Here is an 18,483-nt window from a genome sequence, read left to right as displayed (position 1 = left end):
ACAAAAAACAAGTCTCAATACTAGCAGTTGAAACTGTCAAGTTTTTATTCACAATGTTTTCACTGTTAAGTATTAATGATTAAACTTATTTCATGACTTAAGTGAATTCATTTATCACAGTTTAAAAGTTGTGAATGTTAAGCAGAGGCCCCCAACGGAACTGTAGGACCTATTAAAAATTGCTTGTTCCTTTGTAAAATTTGATCCTTATTTTTTTGAAATGTATTTTTTTTTTTTCAAATTTTTTGACTATGTTTGTGCATAGTTACCCATTGACATGGTACAGAACATCAAAAGCACTAAATGTACTTTTAAATCTCTACAAAGCAGTTTTGATCATACACACTAACGTGTTCCAAAAAACTAAGGTTGGATGTCTCTGCATGTTAATTTTAAAAGTTGCTCTAAGTTCTTGAGGCAACATGTTATCTTTCATGTAAATTTCTGATAAAAATAAATAAATGGCTTTGATTTGTATTTTGTTTCTTGTGTGATTGTGACTTTAATCACTTCAAGGACAAAAGAACCTAAAACATTGAGTGGAATTATTTCATGTGATCATTTTCTTTACAAAAAAATTTAAGTGAACATGACTCAGAATGAAATCCATTTAACTGAAAAAGGAGAGTTATATTATTTTTCAAAATGATTACCATAACCCAATATTTTAAGTTGTAAAAAGTAGGTGTTGCATTTATTTAATTGAAAATATTCAGTAGAATCGGCTTCCACAATAATTCTAGCTACTTATGATCTTAAGTTAAATTAACTTGAGTTTTCATCTTTCATTACTTACTTTTTTTAAGGTAACCGGTTTACTAGTATTTTTCAAGTAAACTCAACTTATCTGGGTTTACAGTGTGAGCGCCAACGGGAGTCAATTTCTGTGCCCTCTATCTGTTACAGTTTAATGGGCAAAATGCAAAACTGAGACTTGGTCAGAGGTTCATGGAAGCCTCAATCAACTCCCTCTGAATCCATTACCTGACCGACCCCCAGTCTGCTTATGAGGCGGAAAGGTGAGAATGACCTCTAACCTTGTAGGTAACTCTAGAGCCACGGTCTGCTCTGGACGGCGTCTGGAAGTTGTAAGAGTATCTCTGATTATCAGGTGATAGACACATCTGCCGCTGCTCTTCAATTAATCATGGCGAAGCTCTCCGAGCGCACGTCGACGTGTCGAGAAGAACCAGTGACTTCACGGACCGCTCAGCCGGAGCGAGTCTTGATTTGATTGAACAACGACTGCACTCCGAATGTCTGCCATCGTCTGTCTGCACCTCACACCGTCAACAAATACATTATTAATAGCTGAAGACGTAAAGAGCGTTCGGCCCTTCAGGGCTTTCATCTGCGCTCTAATTTTAGGAGGCGCCATCAGTCGCTTCATCGATCTTCCACAACTGTAAAGCCTTGTCTTGCCGTTCGTTTCGAACTGGAAGTGTAATGTGTTATTTGTGCTACTAGCGTTGGTCCCAAAGCCTGGAGACATTGGACTGTAGCTAAAACCGTGATACACTATAGTTTGGGATTAGAATTTGGGATTTGTCTGACACGTCTTGACAATGCTGCAACTTCCGGTGTCCTCCGCTTCACATCTATCAGCATTTCAATCAAATCCAGCAGATTTGCCGAGGACAGAATCTAGCGTCGGACGATGCTTAGACTCTCGGCAACATGTGCCTTCACACTGAGACCTGTCTTAACGGTGTTTGGAGGAGCTCTCACCTGTGTGACCTTGTCCGTGACGTTGTGCGTGCGGTCTTTGACCTTCGGGGCGATGATGGTCTTCTCGGACGAGGGGGGCGACGGGCACTTCTTCTCGTTGTTGGCCTCGGAGAAGTTGAGCGTGATGAGCGGGATCTTGTTGATGGTGCTGTACTTGTTGAGGTTGGAGTCAGACGTGGAGCCCAGAAGGCTGGACTTGATCTGGCTCAGCGGGCCTGGCGAACAAGGTGGAGAGGGAGGGTGGTCACGGGTCGGCATTGGCGTGGGGTTATTCGATAGGGGGAGGGGGTACGGTGGGCTGCTGTTGATCTGAACAGACGTCGTGGGTTGTGAACATCGGAGAACAGTGTAGTGTTCGTCTGTGATTGCCGTGACATGGGTAGTGAGCATGGGGTGACCCGCACTTTTGGAATGGGTTCAACCAAAACACAACACAACACCGAGGATACAACAGATACTGAAATACAAACTGCCCAGCCTCTGATTGACCCGTCTAGGATGAACGGGCCTTTCAAAGTTTCTCATTAAAGGATAATGGAGAACACCGCTGGCAAAAGAAAAGAATGACTCGATGCACGATCGAAGAATGTGACTTCACGCTGTTGGTGCGGCCGGCTTTCAGTCGGACGGTGCAGAATTCACTTAAACGTTCCCTCATCCTACGCTACAAGTCAAAAAACAACTAGTCCATTAGCCTTCTGCTATCTGGTGGATGCATTCGAAAACATGTGACACCACTACACGAACTAGCATGTGGGGGAAAAAAGTGGAAAACAGACGACTGCTGAATCAGGTTGGGTTCATCTCCCACAACCCTCTTTTGACAGACCAGTGACTGAAAGTGAAGGACGGGGAAACAGACAGCTGAGGATGAAGGGTTTTGATTTGCATGCGCAGCTTCAGTACATGCCAAAGTCAGAATACATCAGAGCGGTCAGACAAAAAAATGAAGAGAAAAAATAAAAAAAACAGCTGAAAAGAAAAAGTAAAAAAGCCAAAGCCATACCCCCAGCCATCCAGGAGCGAGACACTAGCAAACCAGGAGAGAAGAAGAAGAAGAAACAGGAGGGAAAGGGGAGAGTGGGGTTATGGAGGGGGTGCTGCTGGGATTGGAGCGTCAGTACTCAGGAATACAAACAACTTCAGCTGAGCTGCACTTCCCATTGAAAACTCTGTGAAACGTTGCGTTCACCATCAAAGCAGTGTGGATTAAAAAAAAAAAAAAAAAAAAAAAAAACATCCCACACATGCACACATAAAGAAAGAAAAAATAAGAAGGCAAATTATAGATAATAAACTGTTCCATGAAGAAAATATTCCTCTCCAAGATGATGCAAATAAAAAAAAACATTAATTGTTGAAAAAATGTAAAAGATTAAATGATCTTAAAAGAGCTGAAATATCAACAACAAAGCAAAGTGTTCTGCTTGAAAAGTAACATTTCATTTACTGCTTTCGTATAAATTAAAAGACAAGTATATAAATATGATGCTGGTGAAACATTTGGGGAGTAAAAACATTTCTTCTTCTCCTGTGAAGGCAAAGTTTGAATTATTGTCACATTTCAATAATCACTAATGCAAAGGACTGCACTGGAACTGAGGTGATCTGTGGAAAAACATGCAACATTGTCACTTTTATACTGAACACTGATCATTACTCCATTCTGCCGCTTCCCTGTGTGTCATGCATCTAATTCACTGCACGTACATCTTCACTTTGCCGACACCACGGTCGTCTAAATGAGCGTCCTAATAATGATCATCATGACAAGTTGTTTAAGCGTTAAATGAAATATGACTACAGGAGGCACATTTATACCATTACAAGGAAAAGGTTACACCATATACATAATTTCTTCAGAATAATCAGATTAATCACAGTTTTCCTTCCATTAGTCGTGGCTTAAATAATGAAACCTTCCCAGACACAAATTATTCAAAGACTGGTTTCAAAAAAGGCAACGGTAGTTCAAGGCTAAAAGAGGGAAAAGGGATGAAGTGTGAGGCAAGGCTTTTATAGGATTGTTTAGAAATCTTTTTGTCTGGGCTTTCTTTCGCTTACAGAAGCAGACGTCAATGCTGCGTCTTGCACTGGAGACAGCTAAATAGCCTTAAGTGCTACAACCCATTAATATCTTCCATTCAGTGTGATCGAGAGGCAGCTGCGCCGCCAGAGATAGGAAAGAGGTTGCCGGTAGAGAAGTAACTTCTACTGCCAGAAACTGCAAAAAGGGCTTCCAGAACCAGAACCAGCCACACTGCATGTGGTATCAGAGACAATAATATTTTTCAATATCACAGACAGCCAGTGGCTTGCTTTGACTCGGACTGCTGGACACAGCAATGCAGTTGAGGTACCGACGGCAGCTTGAGAACATGCAGTACGGAAGGTCTCAGAGAATCAACCAGTGCCAGAAAAGTGGCTAACAATTAAAAATAATAAGTGGCTTATGCATCCCATCACATCTGGAGACAACGACCGTCTTCCGCTACGAAAGGGAGATGAGCGGTACCAGAGAGGGACGCAACACCAGAGGCATCAACAAGGCCTCCAGCAGCAAGAGGCCCCAAGCCAGTTTCACAACCAGAGGCAGGAAACATAACCGCCTCCAAACTCAGTCCCATTAACAGAGGTTTCCAATACCAGAGATATCCCATCCCAGACGGTGCAGAAAAGCATCTCACTCAGCACCTCGACAAACGTCAGACGCTAAAATACGTCTCAGCAATCAAGGCACCAAGGATGCTTCTGGCACCAGAGACAGTAAAGACACTTGAGGTGCCAGGTGGTAAACACTATACGAGGAGGACCGGAAGTAGCGTAGCAGGTACCAAAGGCAGCTGAGCAGCCTCCACTAGCAGACGAAATGCTGAGTGGAATTCAATTAGTTACAAGGGTGAATGACAGCGGCAACAAAGGGACTTTTTTATACTGGCAGCGATTTAGTGTCAATGTAAGCATAGCTGCTACAGCATGATTAGTAACAAAGAAGGGTGGCATCTCGGTTAGTAAATCGACGAGAAATGAGGAAGTGAAGATATCCAATCCACACTGATAGGGAGCTCAACATTTCAAAAATCAAAGCATCAAACTGGGAAAACAGTGAGCGCTCATAGTACAAGCTAGCATGCTTCTACTGTATCTCATCAGGGGAAAAAACAAACAAACCAAGCAGCTGAATGGTGTCTTTTCATTCACTAAGAGATGGAAACAGGGATCCAGAGGTTGCACAGAAGAAAACCGAGGTTACAGACAGTGGGAGGCTTCATTTTGTGCGGCTTCATTGATTTTCTTCAATGAAAACAGGCAGTGGAGAGATTTAATGTGTTGCTTCATGCAGGCGCGTGCAGAGGTCAGTGTGCTTTCCTTGTTCCTGTTTATAACAGAGCCTTCCCCCGGGTGACCGGCTGGGGTCAGGCGGGTCGTGTACACCCAGATACAGGCATTTAGTGCTGTGCCAGTCTCTGCAAGCAGGCTCCTGCCCAAGAACTCGCAAGCGCACTCATCAGTCAATCCATTAAGGCATTCAACATACATCCCATGTGGGGAAACTCATGCAGCAAGCAGACTCTGAGTGAAACACATCCAGTACACATGCGAGTTGAGGATGCAGCACGCCGCATCTCGGTTACCTTTGATATTGCGACCATTGTCTATGATGGCAGCAGAGAGAGAGAGAGAGAGAGAGAGAGAGGGGGACGAGGAGTGTGGATGAGAAAGGATTTTTTTTCTCTTTCCTATGGTGATTAATGGGGTCTGGCATTAAACCCCCACTAGTGTCCCCGTGAACAATTCATTACTGTGAAGGAGACATATTACTGTGTCAGCCACAGGGAGCTGTTTGAATGAGCATTGGAGATAAGGAGACGGGGGAGGACTGATTGGCCGGGAAGAAACCAGGCCAGTCTGGGGCACTTTTCCCTCCAACCAAATGGGGGCCAAAAGGCTAATGAGTGATCTGGACTCCGAGGAAGATCCATCACGCAGAGTTTGGGTAGTGACTCTCTATAATGCTGATTAAGAGAGTGGTTCATCATATCTCTCTCATTTCGCCACCGCAAGGTGGTTCGTAATCGATATGTAACCTCATTACGAGCAGTGTTTCTGCTGGATATGTGGAGCTGTATATCAGGTGAAATATACAAAAATATTGAGGAAGTCTGCCATAAAAATCTAATCTAAGATACAGATAAACTCTTATGCAGACGATGGTGCTCTTTCATTTATACTCTGTAGGATTGTAGGATTTCTGCAAATCAATTGCGGTTGATCACAATTTCTTTTAATATATGATATTCTTTTACTTTCAATTTCCAGGGCATGAATGCAGAGAGTGTTGAAAAACTCCAGTTCAGTCGTGTGTGTGTGTGTGTGTCTGTGTGTGTGTGTGTGTGTGTAATATCTGATGGTCCATGTCCAAGTTAAAATTACAAGAAATTCGCAACAATATTTGCATTGCATATAAATAGAGTTGGGAACATTTCACATCCTCGACTGTGCTGCAACATCAGGGAAGAAAAACTCCCAGCTGCTGCTTGGTCTCCTACCTTCACTGGCATGTCGGTCCCTGAACGGCATCTTGGAGTTTGACCCGAAGCCCTCCATGTCGTGCACGGACGAAGCTCTGCGTATGCTGCACATACTCTCTCTGGAGGCGGTCGGCGTGAGGCCCGGGATCGACGGCGCCGCTATCAGCGTGTCCTCCTGGCTCTGCTGCGTCTGCGCCACCACCGCCTGGTCCGGGTAGGCCCGGTCCCAGGGGCCTTTGGGTGACGAGTGGTCCAGAGGCCCCGACACGGGGGTGGAGCAGTGGCTGGGGCCGATGAGGGCGCGGGTGTCGTTGGCGTAGGAGGGGCTGCAGCTCTCGCGGGTGGCGGGGAGCTGGTAGTCCCGCGTGGCCACCGAGCCATCGCTATGGCGAGGGGAGTCTACCATGACGGCGTCGGGGTCCTCCTGGGGCAGGGACTGCTTGCTGATGCCCAGCAGCGGAAGAGCCGGGAAGCGGAAGCGGAAGAATCTTCCTTTTCCTGACGGAGGAGGAAGAGTGAGGAATACTGTCAGAAAGTGTTGAACAATTGAATATTGACAAGAAAAGCAAATACAGCAGATGTTGGAGTGTCCTGTGTACATTAACCCTCACTTTTTATGTTTTAATACTGAAGCTTCTTCATGTTTTCATGCAGCTATTGTATGGAAACCAACAGTTTCAACAACCAACAGTACTCTTGTGAACAGGGCCTGGTTGGTTTTGAGTAACTTTTACAATATAGTTCTTATTAAACTCACGAAGACATGAAAATGTCAATATGTGGGCTCCTTGAGATGTGAGCATGCGGAACTATTTTAAGTGAGACTTTAGTGAAAGCTGATGCCTTTTGAGGAATGACTGATGAATTGTGAGTCAGTGGATAGTTTCCAGTGAAGATCGTGTATTGTTAAAACACGGCGGCCGTCCTCTGACCTCGCACTGGGTTTTCACTGTGTTTGTAACAGACCTTGCTGGTCATCTTCGGCATCCCTGTTGGACGTCTCACACTAACTCACCAACAGAGCTGAAAAAGCCCATCAGAGCAGCTATCTTAAAAAAAAAGAAAAGAAAGAACGAAGGAAAAAAAATCCTGGTAGATCAAAACAAATGCCTGTTCTGCCGCAGGCATCTGTTCAATCTTCAGTTTCCTTCAATTATTCAGAGGGTGGAGGACATTTGCTGAAATAACTGTAGAACTTCGTGGAAGAATTGGTCCTGTAAATGAGTGATTTTTTTTTTTTTTTTTTTCAAATTCTACCCTGTCACATTAGAAGTTGGTGTAATGCAGGAAAGAGCTGAGAAACCTCATGGAGCTGATATTATATATCTATATATGCTGCGTGTATTTACATGGCAATGTACCCACGCATGCAGAAATCACAAATACTCGTGCTGCGGCGTCGTATGTTATGTGCAAACATGTCACGAGACAAGCAGTCACGCTCGCAGGATGTCACATGTAAGACGGCAAACTGTGGCCTTCATGTCGTGAATCATTTAGCTGCCTGAACATATGCCATACGTGTCAGGATGCTGCCGCCACGACGCGCTTGACAGCCAAGCGCCTTGGAAAAGCTTCAGAGCGGAGAGGAAGCTGGCGACACCAAATAAATACGGCTAATCCTGCACGGTGATCAGAAAACAGTCACAATTCCACGCTTCAGCTTTCAATGTTGTCAAAGGCCGTTTTGCTGTCTGCGGTACTGGAGAATTTACAGGAATCAAAAAGGGGGGAAAAAATGACCAGGGCGGCTTTAAACCAGAGTCAGGAAAGTGTTTTGAAGTGTCCAGAAATGAATCCTCATCTAAATCCATCTTTGAGCGTTTTTTTTGCATTCTAATTACACTGAATCGGCAATTTGGGATGAAATTCTTCTGTCGACTCCAGCAGTGACAGTAACTCTGAGCAGCACTCTGCCGCTATCTGCAAAGAGCGAAATCGTTCGAGACGTGCTCAGCCACACAAAACGTGGTAAATTAAAAAACAGAGGGAGCGTTTGAGCTGCAGCAGCCTGCGTCTTATCTTCCTCGACGATTCCTTTTTTACTGGAGGAAGACTGACAGGAAGGAGGGAGAGAGCGAGAAAAGGGATGGAAACTAATTTTAGACACAATGCTGAGCGTCTGTTTGGGTCAGCGTGCCGTGGTTAAATTAAATCTCCGACGACGTCAGAAACAAGCATTTGCATTCAATTTGGAGGCTGAGAGCTGGTTGTGAAGCTCAAATCAGCACTGCAGTGCGACTGAGCGAGGCTTCATCTATCGCCCAGATGAAATTAAGTTGAGCCGGCACGCTCGTCCGTCCAAGCAGTCGCAAACAAAAAGTCTACTTCATCCCTGCTGTGACGGCTCAAACTGCTGATCACAAACCCGGCGGCCGATTCCCCGGGCTGGGGCTCGTCCCGCACCGGCAGGCTCCATCGATTCCCGCCCTTTTCCCTGCGATCGCGCCGCCGCAACACGGCAACTCTGACATTTTTAGCGCGTGACGGTGCAGTCAGTCGCGGGTCGCCACCGTTCAAGAACTGACACCTTCACACAATAATGAATGGCGGCGCAGGCTCGGAGCACGGCGTCTAATTACTGCGCCTGGAGGATAAGCATACATTATAGCCCACAAATCTTTTAATTAACTCATAACTCAGTTTTGGTGTGTGAGCGTGAGTCGGCGTGTGCACGGAGAGCACAGCTTGGCTGTGGTTAACAGGGAGGCTTGGAGAAGGCTTTACGTGCCCTCGCAGCGAGGCTCTCCTCCCCAGCAGCAGCTCTGCACAGCCACTGGACGCGCACCGGCCCGTGTTGCTATGATACTAGATAGTAATATTTGCATTGAATATTAATTAGGGCTTCAGATCCTCTCGGCGGGGAGAGAAATGTCTGTGCCAGGCCAGCGTGATTCACATGTCATGGGAGCTTGTTTTGCTTCGTGTGACTTCTCATTTCAGACTTGTTTTTTTTGCCGACGTTAAACCCGGAACAAAGATTGAAAGCGCGGTGCTAACGGCTAAACGCGCTCCTGGGTGGATGTGCGTGCTCCGTGGCTGTTTACCTGCGCTCCCAGACCTCCGATTATGCACCAGCTCTGGAGAATAAAGCGGATATTTCCGCCGTGTCCTCTCTCGTTTATTAGAAGGAGTAATGAGAGGATGATTGCAATGAGCCGGAGCTGGCAGTACTCAGGTCTTTCTGATTTTCATGGTGTGTTTTTTTGCTCATTAGGCAGCTGTTAGCAAAGAGTGGCAGCACCTAAGGGCGACAACTAGAGAGGATGACGTGCTTTTCAGTGGGAATCTAAAATCAGAATGGCCGATTTGTCACTTCCTAAGGGTTTGGCGAAAGCCACGTTCAGACTGAGACACATCAAATACTGAACTTTACAAGAGTTTATGTTGGGAAACATTTGTACTCTCAAATGTTTTCGCAACCAATGAAAAACTGATTCAGGGGGGGAAAAAAAAAAAAACATAACCAAGCTATTTTTACACGTTCCAAAGGAAATCTCCCAAACGAATTGACAAATGCTCCAACTGAACAAGTATCCTAATTACAAAAAACTAAAACACGGACTGACCAAACAAGCAATCAACCAAACAGCTAATGGATCCTCCGAACTGCCCAAAAAAACACATTGAGCTGAAAAACTAAGGAACCAACCAACTGATGAACCTACCAGCCAAGCAAGCAACCCAAGCAAGCAACACACCCAGCCCAGTGATAGTCGATAAATTCATAACTGCACAATCAAACCTACAAAAAGATGTGGTAAATTAGGGTCAAATCATAGTTTATCATTTCTAAAGAGATGTAATTTCTACAACAGCTATTCCTTCTACTTGTGAAGGAAGAAAGGATTTAGCTGGGTTCACGGTGTGGTCATGTTTTTCCTGTGGGTTTGACTGACAAGCTTAACATGCTTTAGGACGGGTGCTTTTATGTTATGCACCTCCTTTAAACTGCATCCCGCTTTCTGCTGGGCTTATTATGAAAAGTGTGTGAACTGTTTCTCAGGTTGTTTGTGAGACATCTTCATTGTTCCACTGCATCCCTGCTGCAGGCAAAAGAAAAATCAAAGCAATCTCGATCTCCCAGTGAAACAACAGCAGGTCTCAGCATTCCCAGATGCACATGAAGGTATCATTGTTCTTCTCTGGTGTTCGCAGATGAGTAGTTTTCACGACAGGAGCCTGATGAACCGGAACAGAAGGTCTCTACCAAATTCTATTGTGCCTTGGAGAGGGAAATAACTCTGGCATTATTCACTACACAGACTATCTCCACCTGGAAGTCAAGCTGTGGGTTCAGCAGAAAGCTGAAAACAACACAGCAAGGTCTTCCTATCAGGATGAAAACAGAAGTAGATCATGGAGTAAAATTTTCAAAGATACTGCTGAATTTCAACCATGGTCCAAAGGATTTTAGTCATTATTCTCATTATAACAGCATTTTTTTTTAGTAGGTGGTTATTTCTTGTTTTCTTTTTTCCATTTGATTTGAACTCCTGATTTCACTGTTTAATGTTATGAAATTAATTTTAACATGAGATGAAACAAAAACTGGTATTTTTTCATTTTATTGTATTTAACCTTATTTATACAGGAGGCCCCATGAGACCCAGGGTCTCATTTTCAAAGGGGGACCTGTCGTTGCTTTTGAAGTTGGGTTTGTCAAGCAGTAGTGAAAGTGAAAGTCGGAGACAACGGTTTTGTAACCAAACTCTTGGATCCTGCAGGATGAATCAGCTTGTAACCCCAAAAATTAACATTTACGCTTCTTAATAATTGTTCTAGCTTTGGCAACTTCTATACTTTTCTCAGTAAATTCCACTGCCAAATGTCTTGTATTCAATAAACTGAAAGAAAGTAGAAGAGCACAGAGTCTGACACTACCTAGCTAAAGTTTTCTCTCTGCTGACTGCACTATTTGCCTGAATTATTAAATACTATGCACACTGAATCACTCCCTCCAAAAAAAAAAAAAAAATGAAAGTGGGCTCGGAAAGTGTGAGTAAAATGAAGAAATAAAGAGTGGGGAATCTCGATGCCCAGTATAGACGATGTGTTTAAAGAAGAGCTGTGGTCTGGGGCCCCATTCACGGAATGAGCTGCTTAATTCCTGAAATTTGTCACTGGTGGGCAATCCCACTTAGTGAGGATAAAGGTACACAGAGTCCTTAAAGAGGCGAGAAACAGCTCCGCTTCCCCATTAAAAACACCTCACAAGACGTTCAGCAGCTCCTCAGACGTTCATTATAATTAATTTGGGAGTCGGACACAAAAGTGATTAGTCCCAAATCTCCGTCTCTTCTTTTTTCTTGGATTAAAATCATACATATATATAAACACCGCTTCACCACGTGGAACTACCGTCAGCATGAACCTGGATTAAGAACGGCGAGCTGTCGGATTCATTTCAGGTTTGGCAAAATCCCAGACAGCCCGATTCCAAATGTTTTTAGTGTCAGATCTTAACGGCTGCCACTCTCATGCTCATCTGAAGCTTTCCACCCTTTGATTTGTGTCTTTTTTTTCCTTTCAATCCCTGCTCATTATGTTCCACTGACAATCCGCTTCACGAGTGGAGGAAGTTTTGTATTACTACACGCCACGTGAACACACAGTCGCTCCAGAAGTGACGGATGCTCCCAGACTGACAGCTGATAAGCAGCGAGCGCCTAATGCATTCCCCGGAGAGCGCCGAGATAATGCGGCGCACAGATCACCTCTCCGGTATCACACCTTCTGCACACGCTTCGCAGCTCTGCCCTCAGAATAGCAACACAAGGCTCCAGCTTCTTCCATTTACATCTGTAGCGTGTGTTCAGTCGGGATGTTCTTGTAAATTATGCAGAGATATTCGTGATTTGCGACCTCTGTCCGTCTGCTGCTGGCGGAAAAAAACAAAAACAAATGCAATCGCAGGTTCGTGGAGAGCTGGGGGGACGAACGAGCCCAGAAATGCCGACTGGCTGCTGTAGCGTCAGGGCGGGCGGGCGGACGCAGAGACCGTGCCCAACGCTTCAACTTGACCTTGTAAGCAAGTCTTAACGCTCGCAAGCAGATTCCCTCTACTTAGATATTCAGATAGGACTCGAGAGACGTGCTTCTTCAGGGGATTGTCCTTCAGCTCAGGCTAAGCTCCCGCTGCAGAAGTGGCAGACTCATCTCAAACATAAAGACTGGATTCACCGCTTTTACGAAGGGAACTGTGCTCGATTTGTTGAGATCTGGACAAGAATTTACAAGAATTTTAGCTGGCAGGACAGATGGTCTTCCGTTCCAGTGACGGCTGTTCGATCTCCTGCCTTTTGACGTTTCTGCAAGCTGTGGCCCGTGGACCTCCATGACGTCTCTCAGAAACTTTCAGAAAATTCAGAAAATAACAATTTTCTGGCTAAACGACGACAAGAGGGTTGAAATGGTTTAAAGCCGAAAAATCAGAAAGATCACTGTTGGTAATATGGTTAATGAAGTGAAAAAACATTTGAAAAAGTAGAAAAAAGAAGCACAGCGGCTTAACTAGTGAAAATAAATCATGATTGCTTAAAGAACATTAAAAATCTAGAAGAGCTAAATATGACAAAAGATCGACAAATGGAAGCGAGAAACTTCATGACTGCATCCTCACGTTTTATGTTAATAATAACACATTGCTTGGTTTTTAAAGGTGATCAATGAAGACTAATACTGAGGACCTGCGGTCTTCCGCAGCAGGTCATCTCAAAGTTCGCATATCTTTAATCGCCTTGCTAACTAACGCTGCCGGACGAGCCTGAGTCAGTTCATACAGCCGATATGAGCGGGTGAACGCCTTTCACGTTCGCTCCCTCCGACAGAAAACACTTGCTTCTGCAGTCAATCCACGCAGGCCGACTCTTTTCCAGCGCTCGGCCCCGTGAGGCCGCTCAGCCTGTTAGGGAGCCTCATCCAATTACAGTCATCTGGAGGTGACCTCTGCTCCTCCACGCTGCGGCTTTATATGTCACCCGCACGACGTGGAGGCAGGGGGACTCAGAGGGGGGGGGCATGGAGATTGCGCTGGAGAGCACCGCAGGGAAACGGCATCATGTGCCATTACGCCGACAGCTCTGGGAAGAGGAGTCCTCGGCGGCGCTGCTCCGCCGGTCCGTCAGGCCGCCCTGGCAGGCGGCAGAGCTATAATTGGGCCAGACCTTTGAGACGATAGCAGGCGGACACATCAGTGTCTGCTAAACGGTGTCAACATGCCAAAGGAGACGTCTGCCAGGGAATTCCTGCGCTCGCGATAACGGCGGCGTGCACGGATGTAACGTATAAGCGGCGGATCTTCGCGAGCGCTGCGACGGATCACACGCTCCTGGATAATTCGCATCGTACTTGAGCTCCGAAAAGGCTTCCTACCGCTGTGTAAACCGCCTAATGCTGATGGATTCGCTCACGGCGCCTCGGCGAGGACAAGAACAGCTAAAGCCAGAAACAGGCTTCATGGTTCCTAAGGAACTGCTGTTTCAATTAAACTGCAGAACTGCAGCTGTCATGTAGTGGAAACCAATACAGCTTTTCCTTGTAGGAAGGAATGACTGCAGTATTGATACGACGTCACGTCCGACTTCTAAGACACCGGAGGAAAGGTAGAGGCAGCAAATGATGAGAAAATGGGAAAAGGTTAGACGGAAAAGGTCATGGGTGTCTGCTCTGCTCCTTTTCCTGGAGGTCAGTGCACAGTTATAGAATACAGGAATCCCACAGATTCCAACCGGGTTTGTGCAAGACTTGGCAATGAGAGTAGCAGTCGCGCCTCGGCGCGGGGCTGGCTCGGGTCTCGACTCACGCTGGTCGGCTTTGGAAGGGGTGTGGTTGAGTCTCTCCAGAGAGTCGCTGCTGCCTTCCTCCAGGATGTAGTCGAAGTTCAGGATGAACATCATGACCACGCCCTCTTCGTTCTTCACCGGGATGATGTGGGTGGCGCACAGGAAGTTTGAACCTACAAGGCACAAAAAAAGTTACGTTACAGTTTACATTTCATTCATTCACACATTTGATGCATACACAGATTTGATCCATTTATCAACACCGTTGTCTTCTTAGGTTCACAAGAAGCCGCTCCTTCTTGCTGATGTGCAACATTCCTTCAGTTACTGCTGCACGACCTCTGGAGATCGACAGATTTCGGTGTTGGTTCAGTCAATGTCTTTCAATTTCCGCAGATCCTGACCCAGATCAGTCAGGCTCAGGACTCCTTCGGTCCGTTGAAGGCAGGAGTAACGGTAACGTGACGGCTTTGCAGACGCAAGTGCGGCGTGGCCCTGGAGCTTTGCATTCGCACTCTTGACATTCAAACATCTTATCCCAGATAAAGCTGTGTGTGCAGAAACCAGGGTAAAAAGGTCAAGAGGCCCACAGAGAGGAAAGCCTCTGGAGTGCAATGATTTCATAGATGCAGACATGCCCCGTGTCCGTCCTGCACGGCGCAGTCAAACACACTGCCGACATCCGTTTAAGACGTGTCGGCAGTGTGTAATCAGTAATACCTTATCAAATTACTTGCACATCCTGGCCGCGCGGATGACAGGAGATCCAAAATGTCACATGAATAACAAAGCCAGCCCGAGCGTTCCCGGGATTTTCTGCCACAAGGAGAAATAAATGAACTGCTCTCGCTTTTTAAAAGCCAATTATGAGCGCTGGCTCCGCAGCGGGAGGTAAATTTGAGGCGGCGCTGCCAAATTCATCAGGCAGGAGACGAGACGGTCAAGAGAGACAAGAGCCAAACGAGTCAAACAAAACTAAACACGACTCCTCGGCCTCAGATTGGACAACGTGAGGCTACAAGACCATTAAAACAGCCGCGTATGTTCAATATCTGAGGAAGCTGAAGCTCCGAGTCCTGCTGTCACCACCAGGCTATTTATAGTTCCCTCAGCAGGCATCCAGCCCACAGCATCTCTTCTTCTCCAGGAGCACTGAAACACTCCATCCTCACTCTTACACACACACACACGGAGCCACCGGACGGCCGTGGAATCCCGGCGTCGGTCGGCTCTCCCCGCCCGTTGAGTGGCGTTGGGCGGCAGCTCCCTCGCCGGCCCCGGGTTTGATTTATGCTTCGGGGAGTCCTCATTCCGCTGGGCTAAGCAGCACGCTGCCGCCCTAATAGTACATCAGTGTCACGGAGAGCGGAGCCGGACCATCCATCGCCGTCAGACGGAGGACGACGGAGGCGGGAGGGCGGGCGGCCACGTCTTCACTCCCAAGGAGCGTGGATGGAAGCTGGAGGGAAAGCCCTCTGGACACGGCGGTCGGTCTAAATTTAGTTCTCTCTTGATGGACGGCTTTGATTACACATCCACAACTTTCCGTTTCAGAGAAAACTCTCGGACGCCTTCGAGAGCATCACTGAAACACAAACGGCAGCAGCGACAGTGACGGGAGCCTCGTTATTTGACTCGCTTCATTTGCAAACTAAAATGATCGTGTGCGTTGCCATGGAAACAAGCGAGGCCCTTTCACGGAGAGTAAAACTTGCCGTGCCAAGTTGGATATTAGTTTAATTTGTCGCTGGAACAGAATGACTTGAAGATGTTTCTACAAAGCAGGGTTTTTTTTTTTTCCCCCTGTCAGAATTAAGAAATGCCACTTGAGAGTGATCCAACAGTTTAAAAAAAAACATAATAAAAAAAAATTAAAAAATCCCAAAATGCCCCAGAATCACAGTAAAGAAGCTTCCATAATCCACATATCACTAAAAAAATTCAAGTGGCCTCCCCTCAGTACTGAAGTGTTTTACTACTTTTTGGAGATTTTTGCCATTTTTAGCAATCAGCAGTTTTACTTCTTTAAAAAAAAATTAAAAACAAAAACAAACTTTCAAGCTCCTTCTAATTGTGACAGTTTCAGTTTCTCTGCTTATATGAAACATCAGAGGAGAGCAGCATTTTATCGGTGCAGCTGAATGAGTCCGTCCACGTTGAATGCAACTCCATTTTCTTTATTTACGTCCAATCACGGCCGGCTTACCGAGAGGTGACTTTGGAAACTCGACATTTATCAGCGGCAGTGAAAGGCGGAGCGCTGGAGTCGTTCCTCAATTTTAAAGTCACAGATGGGAGGTTTTTTTTGGGTTTTTTTTCTCCACTTTGCTCTCGGATCACTTGATCCTCTTCGGTATTGAGTTTCACGGCCACGTGCTTGCAAGTGCACACACACACACAAACCACACACTCTGACATTTGCATGGAGCTACCCAGCCACACTTATGCAAACTCAATTGGCCATGCAAACACAGGTGCGATGCCGAGACCCTGTTGAGCTTTTTTGCCTGCTCTCATGCAGAGGATTACGCCACTGTGCACAAACACACCACACCACACAGTTGATCTTCCAAAGTCTTCCAAGACGATGGCTAAATTCGATGCATCGCAATCAAAGCGAAGGTTGAGTGCGTGCAAATAAATCCGCGCCCTAAAGACCTGTAGGCGTGACCTCTGCGCGCAGGGACGTGACCTCAGCTCTGTAAAGCATCTGCGGTGTGTGTGTGTGTGTGTATGTGCGTGTGTACGCTAAAAATAAGCCATGTGGAATCCAACAGACATCTATAATTCATAGGAGCTAAGTATTATGTTCTAGAAAGCGTAATGGTCTGACTTGTTTTTGGCGGATTGAGAACGAGGTTTGAGACCCTCTTAAAAATAATAAAATAAAACTATTCCACCAATTTGTGTGGCGCCCCGTGGAAACATTTATTGAGTTTTGAAGCACACACTCTATTCAAATAAATTTGAATTTGAAAAAGGGAAGGGGGGGGGGTGCTTGGTTCAGACACAGGGACAAGAAACTTTACAGTCACTTGTGACAATTTTGTCCCCAGATTTAGTCTCCAGAAGACATCTGATCACCTGAGCAGGGTGTTTGGACAGGTATGCTGAATTGCAAGAAGTTTCAAACCTCAAAGCGATTGCACAGAATAGCGACGGTCTTGTATGCTCCTTTTGCTCTTTACAAAGCAGGAACCGTTGATCTTTCAAGGTTTCGAAATCAGAAATAGAAAAAGACTTTCAGATGAGCCTTTTTTTCCTGTGATCCTTGAACATATTTGAAAGGTTCAATCCTCTGCAGTTTGACACTTTTGAAAGCTAATTTTGTGGCTTTCAGCGTTTGTCCTGATCGCTCTGCTGAACCTGCTGCAGCTGCATTCGACCACTACGAGGTGAAAATATTCCTGCTTTGTTAAGATGCTGCTAAATGTGCAGCTTTTGAAACACTGTTCTGTTAACCCGTTCTTACACAAACCACTGTAAACTTCATTGCTTCGACTCTTGTTAATCTGCGGACTTGCAACCACGACGAGCCACCCGTTGCCATGCTTACCGAATCCGCCCTGCGCTAAACAACATGGAACTCCGCGAACTGACTTTCCACTTAGCGACGTGACCTGCTGCTGTGCTTATTGACGAACCCCTCCGTTTAATGACCTGCTGCTACGCTTTATTCTTCTTCGTCTGACAGTTTTCACTGCTCGCCGCTTATTTTTTCTTTTAATTTTAGACTCTGAATGCACATTTCGCGTTTCCTCGCATCATGGAAATTTTCCAGATGCCGCGGCCAGGTGGGAATTGTTTGTACCACGTTGGAGGAACAAGCAAAGGGCTTGTCGACGCAGGTGCTTCCACCTTGGTGGGACCACAGTGAAGGTAAAACACATTCAGCTGCTCACGTGGAGGGATGCTCACGCTGATATCCATTGAAAAACAACAAAAGCAATCATGACAATCTTGAAATATGCTTTTAAGCACATCAAAAAGACCTGAGTGGATCTACTTTCCCTATTACTTTCACATTTGCGTCTTTGTGTGTGACCTGAAATTTGGATCTCACCCATTTCCCACTGTTCCATTTCATGCCAGCTCTGCCGGAAGACCACCTGACGTGATCCCGCGGCTGCTGGCACTCATGCAAATTTCTGGCCGTCTGCATGCACATCCTGCCTGAGAGGAGGGTCAAGCACACACACAACACACACACACCACACACACTCACAGCCTGCCCGAAGCATTAATTAGCACAGTGTTCACTGGAAACGAAGAACGCACCTTTGAAATTCTCCCCAGAACAACTCCAGTCAGAGGATTATTAAAAGGCCTGAATTTATAGAGATGCACTGGAAGCATCCTAACGTGACACATCAGGCGCCGTCTCCCCACAATCACTCCTCCAACTTTTGAGAGAGACGAGAAACTGCAGCATCAGCAAA

The 18,483-nt window shown here is 45.9% G+C and overlaps 1 protein-coding gene across 1 annotated transcript in view; it reads right to left on the bottom strand.

The window, feature by feature from the left end:
- Positions 1-14,216, bottom strand: part of LOC115384009 (potassium voltage-gated channel subfamily H member 7-like) — a 36,946-nt gene extending 22,730 nt beyond the window's left edge. Inside the window, exons 1-4 of the mRNA XM_030086264.1 lie at positions 14,065-14,216; positions 6,279-6,758; positions 5,364-5,384; positions 1,729-1,943 (exon numbers count right to left, since the gene is read on the bottom strand). Coding sequence (XP_029942124.1) covers positions 1,729-1,943; positions 5,364-5,384; positions 6,279-6,758; positions 14,065-14,158 — 810 coding nt within the window. The 5' untranslated portion in view covers positions 14,159-14,216. The remainder of the gene's footprint in view (positions 1-1,728; positions 1,944-5,363; positions 5,385-6,278; positions 6,759-14,064) is intronic.
- Between the last annotated feature and the right edge of the window lie 4,267 nt (positions 14,217-18,483).

This window comes from Salarias fasciatus, assembly GCF_902148845.1.
Source record: "Salarias fasciatus chromosome 23 unlocalized genomic scaffold, fSalaFa1.1 super_scaffold_20, whole genome shotgun sequence".
Lineage (NCBI taxonomy): Eukaryota > Metazoa > Chordata > Actinopteri > Blenniiformes > Blenniidae > Salarias > Salarias fasciatus.
Note: the sequence above shows the minus strand (reverse complement) of the source record. Positions and strands in the feature narration are given on the sequence as shown.